The 16,493-nt window shown below is 35.0% G+C and overlaps 1 protein-coding gene across 1 annotated transcript in view; it reads left to right on the top strand.

The window, feature by feature from the left end:
• GPC5 (glypican 5) overlaps positions 1 to 16,493 on the top strand; it is a 908,679-nt gene that overhangs the window by 35,180 nt on the left and 857,006 nt on the right. Inside the window, 1 exon segment of the mRNA XM_010854706.1 lies at positions 5,796 to 5,957. Coding sequence (XP_010853008.1) covers positions 5,796 to 5,957 — 162 coding nt within the window.

Genomic DNA, 16,493 nt, shown 5'->3' with positions numbered 1-16,493 from the left:
GACATGATGGTTGCTCTCCCACCTTATGTTTAGAAACCAGGGTAATTTGTAGCATTTTTCTAAGTCTACTTTCTACCATGTAAAATTGGGCACAAAGGCAAATGGCAGCTCTATAATTTTATACTTCAGCTAATTTTTATTTTTCAATAAAACTCCCTGGATGATTCTAACCTGAACTTTATTTTCTTAAAGTTTTCCAAACAGATGACTTCTTTAGAAAGAGAAGTTGAAAATGGTCAGGTGTGTCTGTATACAAGCCATTTATAGATTGAGGACTCTGGCTTTCCTGTCAGTGAACTAGTGGTCAATATGACAGCTCGGGAATCACTCTGCCTGTTTCGGAACACCAGCTCCACTTTTTTGTATTATGTAGGTATGTGCCATTGGGCAGTGGTCAAAGCCTCTTTACGTCTGTTTCCTCACAAGTAAAATGTGGTAGTGATGGTACCTATGTCAGAGGGTCCATGTGAGGCTTAAATGAGATAATGCATATGCATAGTGGATCCTTGACTGTTGGTTTAATGAATTAAAATTGAGTGTTTATGATGTACAAGGCTCTGAGCTGGATAAGTGGCATATGATGAAGAATAAAAATCCCTCCACTTAGAGCTTAGTAGTACAGATGAGGGAATGAATTAATTAGTAATCACATTTAGGAATATAACATTACAGCCACAATGAGTGAACGCTAAGGCATAGTATAACTATTGGAGCTGTCTGTGGGGTTAAGCAAAGTTCCCATGGGAAGACTGAGTTATGATCTAAAGAAAACTAGATGGGAATGAAGTAGGGGAAGGTGTGTGTTGACCGCAAGACTGTCCAAGACAGAGGGAAGAGCATGAAGGATGGCACTGTGGCCAGTGTGTACTTGGTGAATATAAGGAAATTAAATAAGGCAGTGTGTGAAGGGAAGAGAACCACAGCCAATGTTGCTTGAGATACACCTGGAGCTGGAGGGAAAGAAGACATGGTCCAACCTGGGGCCTTTTTCAGCCACGGTTAGAAATGTGACCTTGCAAAGTGATGTTAGGTATTTAAATTCTGGAGAGAGATTTGCAATGATCTATTATTATTATTGTTGTTTTTGTACTATTGTCATTATTTTTATCCTGTAGCAGTCTTTCCCATACCAAATATGTTTATATCCTTTAATGTTTATTCATTGGTTGTCTTCCCCAGTCTCTAAAATTGTTTTTCTCTAAATTTTTAATCCCTCTATCTTTGCATTTAGAAAGAAAGCTGAGAAGATAGCTTTGTTTTCTTTCAATCAATTTTACTGTTTGAAGTGGAATTTGCTTTTGTATAACTTTTATGCATCGTAAATAAAAGACAATTGCCAAAATGTTACCTACTGTGACACATTTTATGCATCTTAGCCTTTGTGAAATCCTTAAACAGGCTCCTGTTTATTTGTCTAACTTACACATGCTAAAACCTGAGGCTGAATCTGTGTGGAAAATGTGGAGTTTGAAAAGAGGCTGATGTGTGTGTGTGTGTGTGTGTGTGTGTGTGTTTGTTCATGTACATTCACGTATTTTGTATTTACTAATCTACAGTTGGTCAATGAAGAGCCAAGATAGGAGCTGTGCAACTCAGAGATCAAAGGCCATAATTCTTCCTCCTACTCCCAAATAAGGGAATAACTCTATTGGGTTAGGCCATATAAATACAATGTCCCGAGCTTTACATAAAACCTGGGTAGCCTTGGGATGGCTCAAGGCCCACCTTTTGAGACCCTCAGGTTTGTCTTCTTCAGGCACTTTGCCAAGCCTCCTACTCATTTTTGGTTGGGGGATAACTGCTTTACAATGTTGTGTTGGTTTCTGCCACACAACAACGTGAATCAGCCATGTGTATGTTAGTCATTCAGTCGTGTCCAACTCTTTGTGACCCCATGGACTGTGGCCCACTAGGCTCCTTTGTCCATGGATTCTCCAGCAAGAAAACTGGAGTGGGTTACCATTTCCTTCTCCAGGGGATCTTCCTGACCCAGGGATCGAACCCAAGTCTCCTGCATTGCAGGCAGATTCTTTACCATCTGAGCCATCAGAGAACCCCATATATATACGTGTTAATATATGATATTTTTTTTTTTCTTCCTGACTTACTTCATTTCTATATAACAGATTCTAGGTTCCTCTCCCTCACTAGAACTGACTCAAATTCATTCCTTTTTATGCATACCTTGTACTGTTCTGTATTCTCTAGCTTGCCTGCTATGGATAAATATGCGTGCCTTGGTTTTCTATCCAGGATAAGAGTTGTTAATCATATATCATATTTTTGATATAAATAATCAAAAATTGTTTCTGATTTTTTTCTGTTGTGGTAAAATATAAAATGTACCATCTTAACCATTTTATAGTGCCTAGTTTGGCAGTACTAAATACATTTATGTTGTATAACCATTGTTACCATATCCCTCCAGTATTACTTGTATCTTGCAAAATTGGAATTCTATCCCCATTAAACATTAACTCCGCAATCTCCTTCCTCTGCCCTGCCCTAGCGAACTACCATTCTACTTTCCATCTCTATGATTTTGGTGACTCTAAGAACTTCATATGGCATTTGGGGACTTTTATATTTCCATGCAAATTTTAAAATAATTTGTTCTAGTTCTGTGAAAAATGCTCTTGGTATTTTTATAGGGATTGCATTAAATCTGTAGATAGCCTCGGGAAGTATGATCATTTTAACAATATTAATTCTCCTAATCCATGAACATGGTGTATCTTTCTGTATATTATGTTGTCTTCAGTTTCTTTCATTAGTCTTACAGTTTTCTGCATACAGGTCTTTTGTCTCTTTAAGTAGGTTTATTCCTAGATATTTTATTCTTTCAGATGTAACTGTAAATGAGATTGCCAAATTTATCTTCCTGATAGTTCATTGTTAGTATATAGAAAGGCAACAGATTTCTGTATTTTAATTTTGTATACTGAATTTGTTGATGAGCTCTAGTAGTTTTTGATGATGTCTTGAGGATCTTGTATGTGTAGAATCATGTCATTTGCAAAGTGATAGTTTTACTTCTTCCTTTCCAATTTGGATTCCTTTTGTTTCTTTTTCTTGCTTGAGTGCAGTGGCTAGACTTAAAAAACTGTGTTGAATAAAAGTGGTAAGAGGGTATTCTTTTCTTGTACCGGATCTTAGAGGAAATGATTTCAGGTTTTCACCATTGAATCTTATGTTAGCTGTGGGTCTGTCATATATGGCTTTTATTATGTTGAAGTGTGTTCCCTCTCTGCCCACTTTCTAGATTTGTTTTTAAATCATAAATGAATGTTGAATTTTGTCAGAAGCTTTTTCTGTATCTATTGGTATGATCACACAGTTTTTATTCTTCAATTTGTTAGTGTGGGGTATCACACTGACTGATTGGTTGAGGATATTGAACTATCCATGCATCATGAGTTTTTAAATACAGTGTTGAAAATTTGGTTTGCTAATATTTTGTTGAGGATTTTCTATTGTCATCAATGATTTTGGCCTATAATTTTCTTTTTGTGATATTTTTGTCTGATTTTGATATCAATGTGATGCTTGGTTTGTAGAATGAGCTCTGAAACTTCCTTCTTCTGTAATATTTTGGAATAGTTTGAGAAGGATAGTTGTTAATTCTTCTCTAAATGTTTGGTAGAGTTCACCTGTGAAGCCATCTTGTCTTGGACTTTTGTTTGTTGTTGTTGGTTTTGTTTTTTTAATTACTGATTCAATTTCATTACTGGTAGTTAGTCTGCTCATATTTTCTGTTTCTTTCTGGTCCAGTCTTAGAAGATTGTGTATTTATAGAAATTTGTCCACTTCTTTTATTTATTTATTTTTATTTTTGGTCATAAGGCATATGGGATCTTAGTTCTCCAACCAGTAATTGAACCTGCACTTCTACATTGGAAGCACAGAGTCTTAACCACTGGACCACTGGGGAAGTCCCATGTCCACTTCTTTTAGGTAGTTCAATTCAGTTGCTCAGTCGTGTCTGACTCTTTGCGACCCCGTGAATCACAGCACACCAGGCATCCATGTCCATCACCAACTCCCGGAGTTCACTCAAACTAATGTCCATCGAGTTGGTAATGCCATCCAACCATCTCATCCTCTGTGATCCCCTTCTCATCCTGCCCCCAATCCCTCCCAGCATCAGAGTCTTTTCCAATGAGTAAACTCTTCGCATGAGGTGGCCAAAGTATTGGAGTTTCAGCTTTAGTATCAGTCCTTCCAATGAACACCTAGAACTGATCTCCTTTAGGATGGACTTGTTGGATCTCCTTGCAGTCCAAGGGACTCTCAAGAGCCTTCTCCAACACCACAGTTCAAAAGCATCAATTCTTCAACTCTCAGCTTTCTTCACAGTCCAACTCTCATATCCATACATGAGCACTGGAAAAACAGCCTTGACTAGATGGACTTTGTTGGCAAAGTAATATCTCTGCTTTTGAATATGCTATCTAGGTTGGTCATAACTTTCCTTCCAAGGAGTAAGTGTCTTTTAATTTCATGGCTGCAATCACCATATGCAGTGATTTCAGAGCCCCCCAAAATAAAGCCTGACACTGTTTCCCCATCTATTTGCCATGAAGTGATGGGGCCAGATGCCATGATCTTTGTTTTCTGAATGTTGAGCTTTAAGCCAACTTTTTCACTCTCCACTTTCACTTTCATCAAGAGGCTTTTTAGTTCCTCTTCACTTTCTGCCATAAGGGTGGTGTCATCTGAATATCTGAGGTTATTGATATTTCTCCCGGCAACCTTGATTCCAGCTTGTGCTTCTTCCAGCCCAGCGTTTCTCATGATGTACTCTGCATATAAGTTCAATAAGCAGGGTGACAATATACAGCCTTGACATACTCCTTTTCCTATTTGGAACCAGTCTGTTGTTCCATATCCAGTTCTCAAAAGGCAGGTCAGGTAGTCTGGTATTCCCATCTCTTGAAGAATTTTCCACAGTTTATTGTGACCCACACAGTCAAAGGCTTTGGCATAGTCAATCAAGCAGAAATAGATGTTTTTCTGGAACTCTCTTGCTTTTTCCATGATACTGAGCTATAATTCTTTGTGGTAATCTCTTAAGACCCTTTATATGTCTGTGGTGTCAATTGTAACTTCTGTTTCATTTCTAGTTTTGTTGATTTCGGCCCTCTTACTTTTCCCCTCCCTGAGTCTGGCATCTGGATTATCAATTTTGTTTCAAAGAATCAGCTCTTAGTTTAATTGATGTTTTCTGTTTTTTTTTTCCCCCCAAATTCTCTGTTTCATCTATTTCTTCTCTGATCTTTATGATTTCTTTCCTTCTTCTAACATTGTTTTGTTGTTGTTCTTATTTTTCTAGTTCCTTTAAGTGTAAGTTTAGGTTATTCTTTTGAGGTTCTTTTTTGTTTGTTTATTTCATGAGGTAAGTTTGTATTGCTATAAACTTCCTCTTAGAATTTCTTCTGCTGCATCCTGTAGATTTTTAGATTGTTGCGTTTTCATTTTCATTTATCTCTAGGTTTTTGAAAAAATTATTTCTTCTTTGATTTTTCTAGTGATCCATTGGTTGTTTAGCAGTGTATCTTTTAGCCTCCACATGTTTGTGTTTTTGCCTGCTGGTGTTAGAGCCAGTTCCTGACACAGCTTGCTGTGGGATCCAGTGTATCCTTAGGTTGGTGTCACCCCACTGGTGTCATTTTGCTGGAAGGTATCCAGAACATGAACCTGTTACATGCAGTGCTGATCATTAACGGTTGATACATAACATGTAATGTTGCTAAATGAATAAGTAATTATTCTGAAAAATATTCTGTGTATTGCAGGGCCTGATCTTCAGGTTTGCACAGCCAAAAAACCTTCGTGTTGCACCAGGAAGATGGAGGAGAGATACCAAGTCGTGGCTCGCCAGGATATGCAGCAGGTACTTCAAACATCCAGCTCTACATTGAAGTTTTTGATATCTCGAAATGCAGCTGCCTTTCAAGGTAAATATATCTTGATTTCTGAAACTGAGGACAAATCTTGCTGTGTAATTTACCTGTTGTTATTATCCTGGTAAATTTATCTAGGTGTACTTCTTTGTCTTTGTGTATTATACTGGTATAAAATGAAATTTTAGTTTTATTCTAACCTTGATAGCAACTAGACCACCACTAACTTTCATGGCTTGTCTCTGAGGTCATCATCAGGCTTATAAATTGAGTTGGAGTAGGGAGTCTGTTTTGTCAGTGAAATATATGCCTTTCTGGGGTTTCCGCCAGATCCCCCAGTATTCTGACCCATGGTTTACTTCAGTATGAACAGACATACATATGAGATTTTATGAAAATAGTCTATAAAACAAAATCCCATTGCTTTTAACTGAGTAATTATAGATTCATTTTCAAAAATATAATTTTGAGAAATATTTTCCTAACTTTTCCTCTACCTCCTCATGTGGCTTTTCTAGGAACATCATTGTGATATGTCAAAGTGTAGACAAGTCTGAGAAATAGTAAAATAGGAAATATTAGTTTGATGTTTAAGAATCATCTATGATCAGAATGCAACCTTAATTCAAACAATGTGCTGAGAAATAAAATTAATGGGTTATAAAATTATAACACACATTGGCAAATATATGATCTTTTTATTGTTTTAATCATCTTGTCTGTAAAATTACTTTTTACTATAATAAAATAGTTTATTTTTTCTTTTATAAAGCATTAGCTATTCTGTATATGATTAGAATGAAAATATTTAGATTACACTGCTCTCAAACAAATTTATTGCTTTTGTTCAACACAAAATGTAACTTCTGTTGGTATTCCTTTTTTATAAGAGTATTAATGTCAATCTGTTTAAATAGTTTGTGCTTTGTTTACATACAGAACTAAATCACAAAGCCAATTAATTTTTAAAACTCTACTTATCAAATAAAGTGAATATAATAAATCAGGACAAAATTTAAGTTGAGTTAAAATGTAATTCCTGATGAATTGATGATTTTTTAAAAATAGAAACATTGAAATGTCAGATTTTAAGATGTTTTAATCTAGTAATATTTTTATATGTCTTAGAAAAAAGCCTCATTTCTATTATGAAATTTGTTCATGAGAAATTGTTGGAGGAAAATATATTGATATGCATTTTAAGCAAAGGTTTGTGACTTGAATTAGCTGAACTAGAAGATATTAACCATCCACTGAAAGTGATGTAATGATTTTTTCTTATGAAAATGATAGTGTGTATGATATGGAAAACACATTTTAGAGATAAAAGGCTCAGTGAATAGATCAGCGTTACCAGAGTAGGGGAGCTGTGGATGAGAATTGTGGACCATACGCTTAAAAAGAGTTAAGTCGGACTCACATGGAAGAAGACTTAAAATATCAATTTGAGTTTGAGAGAGTCATTAAAGATTTTTGAACAGTGAAGCTTCATTATGATTTCTTGAAGCTCATTATAATTTATCATTTAACGTCAAAACTAAATCATTCCAAGTTAGAAGATATGGTCAAAGAAGACCATGATAAATCAAACCTACTTTTTTAGATAACAGCGTTAACCATACAGGTGAAAGAAAGTGCCAGCAGGTATTAACATGTAGGGACTCAGTGAATGGTAGCTGAACATTTTCTTCTGTCTTCAAATATACTCTAACAAACTTTTCACATATTGTTGGATAAATTGATCAAGATAGAGTGCATTGAATTCAAAAGATTGAGAAAAATACAAAACCTGGAGTATTTCGACTTTTAACATGGGTTTGGGTTGCTGAAAACTTTTGGTGTGAAAGTGTCCTGGGTGGCTCAGATGGTAAAGAATCTGCCTGCAATGCAGGAGACCTGGGTTCAAGCCCTGGGTCGGGAAGAGCCCCTGGGGAAGGGAATACACCCTACTCCAGTATTCTTGCCTGGATAATTCCATGGACAGAGGAGCCTGGTGGACAGAGTTGGACGTGAATGGGTAACTAATACTTTCACTTTTATCAGTAGTATAATGACATAAGATTGTCTCTACTGGAGTGTCTGGTAATATTATGTACAACTTAAAAATTTTTTCTGTTTAGTAAATTATACCTGTATTTTTACTAGGGTGAGTTTTGCTGTTTTTTAAAATATCAATTATAAAAGTGAAAAAGAATGGGTCTTTCTTAAATATGATTTGTTGTAATAAATTTTCATGTTCTCCCTTTGTGACACGTCAGTTTTATTTAAGAATCATGAGAAGGCAAGGCAGATTTAGAAGAATTTTGCCTAAAGACTAACTTTACTGGAACAAATTCTCTTACAGGAAGAATACCTGCTTTTAATTTAATGAATAGAATAAGTAGCTATAGGCTTAGTTCCATGAAAAAAACCTAAATAAGCAATTTGAGAGATCACATTTGCTATATTAGAACCAAACAAGACACTTTATCAATAAGTAAAATGCCCTCTGTCTAGTTTCTGTGTAATGAAAATATCTGCAAACAAATCAGCCCCCCCTTTTTTTTTTCTTAAGAAGAAACAAGCCAGTACATTTTGTTGGGAAACTTACTTGACTTGAGAGCAAATTACTCTCAATTTACTTCTTAAATCATGTAAGTAGATGTGCTACGTTTTGATCGTTTGATTTTTTAAACATTTCATGTATATTTCCTACTTCAGTAATATTACCCCCTTTTTTTTTTTAGCCGTTATGTATGTTATAAAAGACTTTGGGTTGGAGTGTAGTATGGTCCCTTCTCTCATGGATCTCTTGGGGTTCCACGGAAGCATGTTTTTTTTTTTTCCCCAGTTTTCAGAAAACATTTTAATTTAAAATTTATTTTTTATTATCTTGATTGCGTGTTTTTGAAACAAGCCTTTGTATATCATCAATCGGGATAATCACTTGGGTCCATGGATGTAGTGAGCCCCACATGACAGTGAGATAAAGGCTGGGAGATTGGCGTTGCTCAGAAGCGAGGAAACTGCCAGCCACTGATCTCAGAAGATGTAAGATTATTCCAGTGTATAGTCCACACTCACTTCTGGAATTCAGCACTGGAAGTTCATATATTACCAGTGGGGTGGAATATATTATCAGTGGGTTGGAATCCTTACTGGGATAACACTTCTTTTTTCATTTAAGGAATCTAATGGTATTTGTTATAGGTTTCCTTAAAATAAAGCAGGCAAACAAAAATATGTTTTTGGAAGGGTCCATAATTATGACCTGGGGCTTCACTATATGCTAAAGGTCCTTATTCACGTAGCCTGTGGCGTTTTACAAGATGAAAGGAACAAGTGGGTTTCCTTGTATCTGTTGCTGTTCATAAATTAGTGGTCCTGTTTGCAAAGAGATTGCTGGCTCCGTCACAGTGCAGACAATAACTGTTCTTTATTTTCCGGGGCTTAATAATGTTCATGAATAAAGCAGGGCAGCCTGAAATAATGTGCACGAATTTGTTTCCCTTCAGCTGTTTTATGAGTGTGGGATTGCCTGCTTTAAAAATATTTTGGAAATATTTTCATAAATGTTTTATTTATTTATATGCTAAAGTATGGTGTGACTCATGAAGAAATAAAAGAACTTGACAGAGAATATGTCATTTACTGTAGAAAAGCAACTCCTATCAGCTTTCAAATTTTTCAGGTTTTAAATCACAGCTCAAATAAGAGAAAAAGGCTTAGTTTTTTTTTAATTTAAAACAATATAAAAATTTCAGCATAATTTTTCAAAAATACAATGAAGGCATATTTGGAAGAACACTGTTGGAAGCTTATGTTTTGTTGAAACATTGGGAAGATAAGTTTAAAAAGTTTTAACTTTCCCTTGGAGATAGAGCTTTTCCTATTCCTCTCATCTTCAAAAAGCTCACATATTTCTAAAATTTATGGTGTACACTAAATCTTTACTCTGGAAGTTTCTAGTTTTATATATAGCATTTAAAAAGTGTGCATTATCACAAAAGACTATGTGATAAATAAGAAAGAGTTAACATTTTTGTAGATTTCATTCTCTGGGCTAAGTATATTTTCATTTCTTGATTAAAAGTACTTGAAAGATTGATAAGCTTGTCCTCTTGGGTTGAGATGTTAGATTTAGGACTTTTATTAAAATTACATTCCTATTTTCAATGAAATATTGGAATATGTCAAAATTAAATATCTTTGTTTAAAAAGCAAGTAACTTAAGAATGAGAATGTGAATATAATTCATGTATTTTCCCCTTTTACACTAACAGGTATTAGCTACTGTGAGATGTATAGCTAGTGTATGGCCATTGTAAAACTAGTGTAAAATATTTGTATGTATCCATATATATACAGTCAAAGGCACAGGATATAGTGAATATTTGACTATCTTAATATATGAGATGAGTACATTTGTATAAATGTTATAGTAGTAAGCCTGAAGTACATTATTCTTATTATATTCACTTCTACTATGCTTTGCAGAGGTGATACTATTTAAAATTATTCCTTGGAAGAACATTGTGTACAAGGATATAGGAAAGATGCTATTTCTAACACTGAGAATTATCTGATCAACATCCCAAGGGTAAGAGAACAGGTGGCCTTAGGCTGGCAGTGTTGAGGAAATATGTTGGCTTTTCTCTTTTTCTGGAACCTAGAGCAGGGACTCAGGTAATGTAATTAAATGAACTGCATCAATATATGAATAAATGAATGAATGAATGATGCTTAGCAGGAAAATGGTTCTGAAATAAAATGAAAGATTTCATCTCTTCTTCTCCCCCTTCATCCTTCCCTTCCCTTCATGCATTTAAGATCCCTCTTGAGCACCTACTAAGTGCCAGCACTGCCAGGGGATTGGATTGTACCTTGCCCAAATTTTCAGTCTCTTCTTGCTTTTATTGGCTCATTCGGACTTCTGATCTGCCAACGTCTGTTTACTGATTTTATAAACTAGGAAGGAGGGAATTCCTTGGCAATCCAGTGGTTAGGACTCTACATTTTCACTGCTGAGGGCCAGGGTTCAAGATCTCACAAGCTGTGTGGCATGCCCTCCCTGTCCCCCAGAAAAACCCCAGAAGAAACTAAGAAGGAGCACGTTATAATATTTCTGTTAATAGCATATTCTGAATGTGATTGTATTTTTCCTTTTCTTTTGAAGCAGTGCATGGTTTAGTATGTTATCTCACACAGCAGCTACCAATGCAATTGGTCTTTATCTAACTGTCCTGTATCTCTGAAATGTTAAAAATTGTTTCTTTTGAATCTGTGAGCAAGCTTCTATTAATTATGAAAATGACTAATTTTCATATATTGTAGATAAAAGTTGCAAGACCTTAAATTAGTTTTCAGCTGGAAATTGCATGAAGCATTGAGCTTGCTTTGCGTGAAGCATTATCGATTGTGGGAAAAAATTTGAAGTGTAGAACTAAGATCAGATCACACATTTACTGTGCCAGAATTCTTTTTTTAATTTTAAGAAGTTAACTTTTAGTTTTTTTAATTCTGACTGATGAAGGTTATGGTCATATAACCTATTGCTATGATAATCTTACCTAGAAACAACAATAACCTGCTCATAATAGGCTAAACAATTCTTTCTTGATTTTATATGAAACACATTCATTAAATCTTTTTAATGTGAGAACTGTACATTTATTGCTTGGAAGATGAATTGACATTTTTATCATTTTGTTATCTTCATATTAGTTTAATCTTACTTTTGTATAAGAGATCACAACAGATCACAACAGATAGTTCTTAAATGGTTACTGTGTATTGAGTAAAGACCAGGATGTGTGGGAGGTTACAACTAGCTATGTTTTTGAGATTTATCTGTCCCTCTATTTCTTATTCATACATATTAATTGATTTACAAAATTACTATCTGTAGATATGTGGCTTTATTCACCCTCCCTGTGATGGACATTTCAATAATTCCCAACTTATATTTGCACTGGTGGTGCTGCAGTGAACCTTCTTGCTCATGTCTTCAAGGGCACATGTTTCTTTAGAGTGTATATATAGAAGTGAAATTGTGGCTTATAGGTGTGACCTTGTCAACCTGACCAGATATTATAGAATTACTCTTCTAAGGAGCTGAACCAGTGTAAACTCCCACAGGTAGTTGGTGTGCTTTGTCTTTATTCTGCATCCTTCCCAACTCTTTCCAATAATTTAGAAATTATTGTCCGAATTTTTTTTAAAAATTCTAAAAATATTTTTTAAACATTTAAAAGAATTTTATTTATTCATTTAATGAATATACATTTATTTTCACAATTAAAAAGAGGAGCAGTGTAAAATGACTCTTTCTCTTAGGTCTCGATTGTTTTGCTGTTACAAAAACTGCTGCCCAGAATACAGTTTTTTGATTCTGCTATTTCTACAAAATTAATCTGATTGTCCATTTTTGTCAGGCCTTTTCATGTGTATTTGCCATATTGATCATGTTGATATAGAAAATAATGAATAAAACCATGAGGTGTTAGCAACTGATTTTGATTGTTGCTGAAGATATTTTTCTTAAAAGTTGTATTTGTAAAAAAAAAAATGTTGTATTTGTTTGCAGTCTGGGAATTTTTACATTGACATTTTCTGTTGAATAACTATATTGTAAAAGAGAATTAACTCCCATAAAATCTTCTACTTGCTCAGCTTCTCTCATAATGAAATGATCCTAACAGTTTTGTGTTAACACTTTGAATTTACAAAATGCTTTCATATTTACTGTGTGCTTAGGACCAGATTAAAAAATTGAACTATTCTACATTTCAAAGAAGAAATAAGTGATAAACCAACTTACAAACTTTTGTACCTCAAGTACCTTCTTGTATTCTCTAGTTTCTTTTTTTTAATTTTTATTATTTTTTTAATCTTTTTTTAAATTTTATTTTATTTTTAAACTTTACAATATGTATTGGTTCTGCCATATATCAAAATGAATCCTCCACAGGCATACACGTGTTCCCCATCCTGAACCCTCCTCCCTCCTCCCTCCCCATACCATCCCTCTGGGTCGTCCCAGTGCACCAGCCCCAAGCATCCAGTATCGTGCATCAAACCTGGACTGGCGACTCGTTTCATATATGATATTATACATATTTCAATGCCATTCTCCCAAATCATCTCACCCTCTCCCTCTCCCACAGAGTCCAAAAGACTGTTCTATATGTCAGTGTCTTTTTTGCTGTCTCATATACAGGGTTATTGTTACCATCTTTCTAAATTCCATATATATGCGTTAGTATACTGTATTGGTGTTTTTCTTTCTGGCTGACTTCACTCTGTATAATAGGCTCCAGTTTCATCCACCTCATTAGAACTGATTCAAATGTATTCTTTTTAATGGCTGAGTAATACTCCATTGTGTATATGTACCACTGCTTTCTTATCCATTCATCTGCTGATGGACATCTAGGTTGCTTCCATGTCCTGGCTATTATAAACAGTGCTGCGATAAACATTGGGGTACACGTGTCTCTTTCCCTTCTGGTTTCCTCAGTGTGTATGCCCAGTAGTGGGATTGCTGGGTCATAAGGCAGTTCTATTTCCAGTTTTTTAAGGAATCTCCACACTGTTCTCCATAGTGGCTGTACTAGTTTGCAAATTTTAGAATAAAATTTGATGAGAAATGGTATCTTGTTTTCAAAATGTGCAATTCCCTAATGACAAGGGTATCTGAATATCTTTTCAAAAATACTTCTTTATTTGGTGTATTCTTTATTTTCTTGTATGAATTTATCTTGTGAACCTGTATACACACTTAGAGGCTATGTATCATTTTGTGAGTGTTTTTGTATATATTAAAATTTTTTCCTAGGTACAGATGTCAGCTAGGAATGCCACTTCTTAAAGGTTTAGCTTAAATAATTCAGATTTCTTTCCAGTTCTAGGGAAATCCAAACTCTTTAGAAGTTTTCCGCACATTTTCATGATTTTCAGGCGGTTTCCTGACTTTGTTTCCCTGCTTTTTTCCATTTGTTTTTGTGTCTCTTTTCTATCATATTAATTCAGTATGAAAATTTTTTCTTAATTACCACTTCCATAGACACACACATACATGTACATATATAAACCTAAGTTGTATGTATAAAATACATTTTATGAGATGGTGATTAAAGAAGATAAAAATCTAAAAATCACAAATAATTTCAAAATTGAACACTGATTCCTATATTTGCAAGTGTTTTTCAGCCCTCTCTCCACCATCAGTCCATGAGGTTACCACCCTTCTTCTCTTTGGCCCTCGCATCTTCCACTTCCTTGTGTGATACTCAGGTCTTCTCAAATGGTGAGATTAGGGGTCTTCTGGTTCCTTACATTTATTATATGAACCTAGAAATAGTAACCATAACATGTCTCTGAGGGTCCATTTAAAAGAAGTCCTTTTTTTTTTTTTTTTAGTTAAAAAAAAAACCTTTTATCTTTTTATTTTAGAAATTTCCCCAGCTTTATTGTTGACATTGTGTAAATTTAAGATGTACAGTGCATTGGTTTGACACTCTAATGTATTGCAGTATAGTTACCACGGGAGAAGTAATACCTCCATCATGTCATTTTTTATAGTAAGAGCATGTAAGATCTACGTTTTTAGTAGCTTTCAAGTATATATTACAGTGTTGTTAACCAATCACAATGATGTTCATTATATCCCCAGAACTTACTCATTTTATAACTGGAAGTTTGTGCTCTTTGACCAGTATCACTTCTCCTACCCTCCTGCCCATGTTAGACACCATTCTACTCTCTAAACTTAGAATTGGTTAGCTATTCTATTTTCCATTAGATGTTTTAGGAACAATGAATTTCCTAAACCCCACATTCATACAAAGTACAGTGACCTTTTTTAAAGTGCTGACAAGGTATATAATCTTTTTTCCCCCTAGTATTTAAATTGACCCTATTTTATATTTTTAAAAATTAATGTTGAGAACATTAATATTCTATGGAAAGAGATAAACAATTATTAACTACTTTTGAAACAGAGCTCATTTACCTTAGAGATGTTTATTTTCAGAAGTAATAATAGGCTATTAAAGTTAATCAGGAATTTTTGGAAGATCCAGAATATGTTTTCTGTAAACAAGTTTTCTCATTTTGCTTATAGACACGACTTAGCAGCAGCAGCAAATAAATAAAGAAAAAAAATGGGCTGTATTAATATCACATTTTCCTAAATATTGTATGACAATAAACTTCAAGGGAAGCTTATGATGTCACTAATATGTGGTTGACAATCACTTTGTAATGTAATATTTATGAATTCTTTTAAAAACCTTTTACTCCATGAGCAAACTTTTTTATTATATTGATAATGCAATACAAAATGTACCTGCTATAAAAAAGTGAAATCCATACTTTCCCTTGTCCAGGTTAGCTTTGTGCACTTCACATCTGAATATGGATTTTTGATCATGTCAGCTAATATATTTTATCAATATGTGTCTTAGAATTAATATTTCTAGCAGTAAAAAGTGTTAATATTTTCCTGTTTATAAAAGGCTGGTAGAAAGATAAAGATTGAGGGATCAATTGGATATATGTAAATTTATTTTGTGAAAAACAAATTATAGTTCAGTTCAATTGCTCAGTTGTGTCTGACTCTTTGCAACCTCATTAACTGCAGCACACCAGGCCTCCCTGTCCATCACCAACTCCTGAAGTCCACCCAAACCCATGTCCATTGAGTCAGTGATGCCATCCAACCATCTTATCCTCTGTCGTCCCCTTCTCCTCCTGCCTTCAATCTTTCCCAGCATTAGGGATTTTTCAAATGAATTAGCTCTTTGCATCTGGTGGCCAAAGTAATAGAGTTTCAGCTTCAACATCAGTCCTTCCAATGAACACCCAGGACTGATATCCTTTAGAATGGACCGGTTGGATCTTCTTACAGTCCATAGTAAAAGTAATAATTTCATTGTATGTTTTTACTGATTATAAATTTTGTTAACAAATTTTGTTGAAATATATCCTGATGCACTTACCAGCTCTTTTGATAGGTCATTTTCTTAATAGCTGTTTTTGAGTCAACATATTTAGTTTTATGGAGGGTGACTTATCTCTATTAAATATCCAATGTATTTTAAGGCCCTACAAAATTTTATCTAAGTTGGATTATACTATGATTTAAATGATCAATTTATTTAAATTATTTCTATGTGCTCTGTTGTTCAGTCATGTCTGAATCTTTGTGACACCATGGGCTGTAGCTTGCCAGGCTCCTCTGTCCATGGGGATACTCCAGGCAAGAATACTGGAGTGGGTTGCCGTTCCCTTCTCCAGGGGTTCTTCCCAACCCAGGAATCAAACCAGGGTATCCTGCATTGCAATCGGATTTTTTACCAGTTGAGCTATCAGTTCGGTTCAGTCGCTCAATCGTGTCCGACTCTTTGTGAGAGTGAATCACAGCACGCCGGCCTCCCTGTCATCACTAAATCCTGGAGTTCACCCAAACTCGTGCATTGTGTTGGTGATGCCATCCAGCCATCTCATCCTCTGTCATCCCCTTCTCCTCCTGCCCGCAATCCCTCCCAGCATCAGGGTCTTTTCCAATGAGTCAACTCTTCTCATCAGGTGACCAAAGTACTGGAGCTG

This window comes from Bison bison, unplaced genomic scaffold (genome assembly GCF_000754665.1).
Source record: "Bison bison bison isolate TAMUID 2011002044 unplaced genomic scaffold, Bison_UMD1.0 scf7180017864347, whole genome shotgun sequence".
In the NCBI taxonomy this organism is placed as follows: domain Eukaryota; kingdom Metazoa; phylum Chordata; class Mammalia; order Artiodactyla; family Bovidae; genus Bison; species Bison bison.
This window is presented reverse-complemented; position numbering and strand designations above follow the sequence as displayed.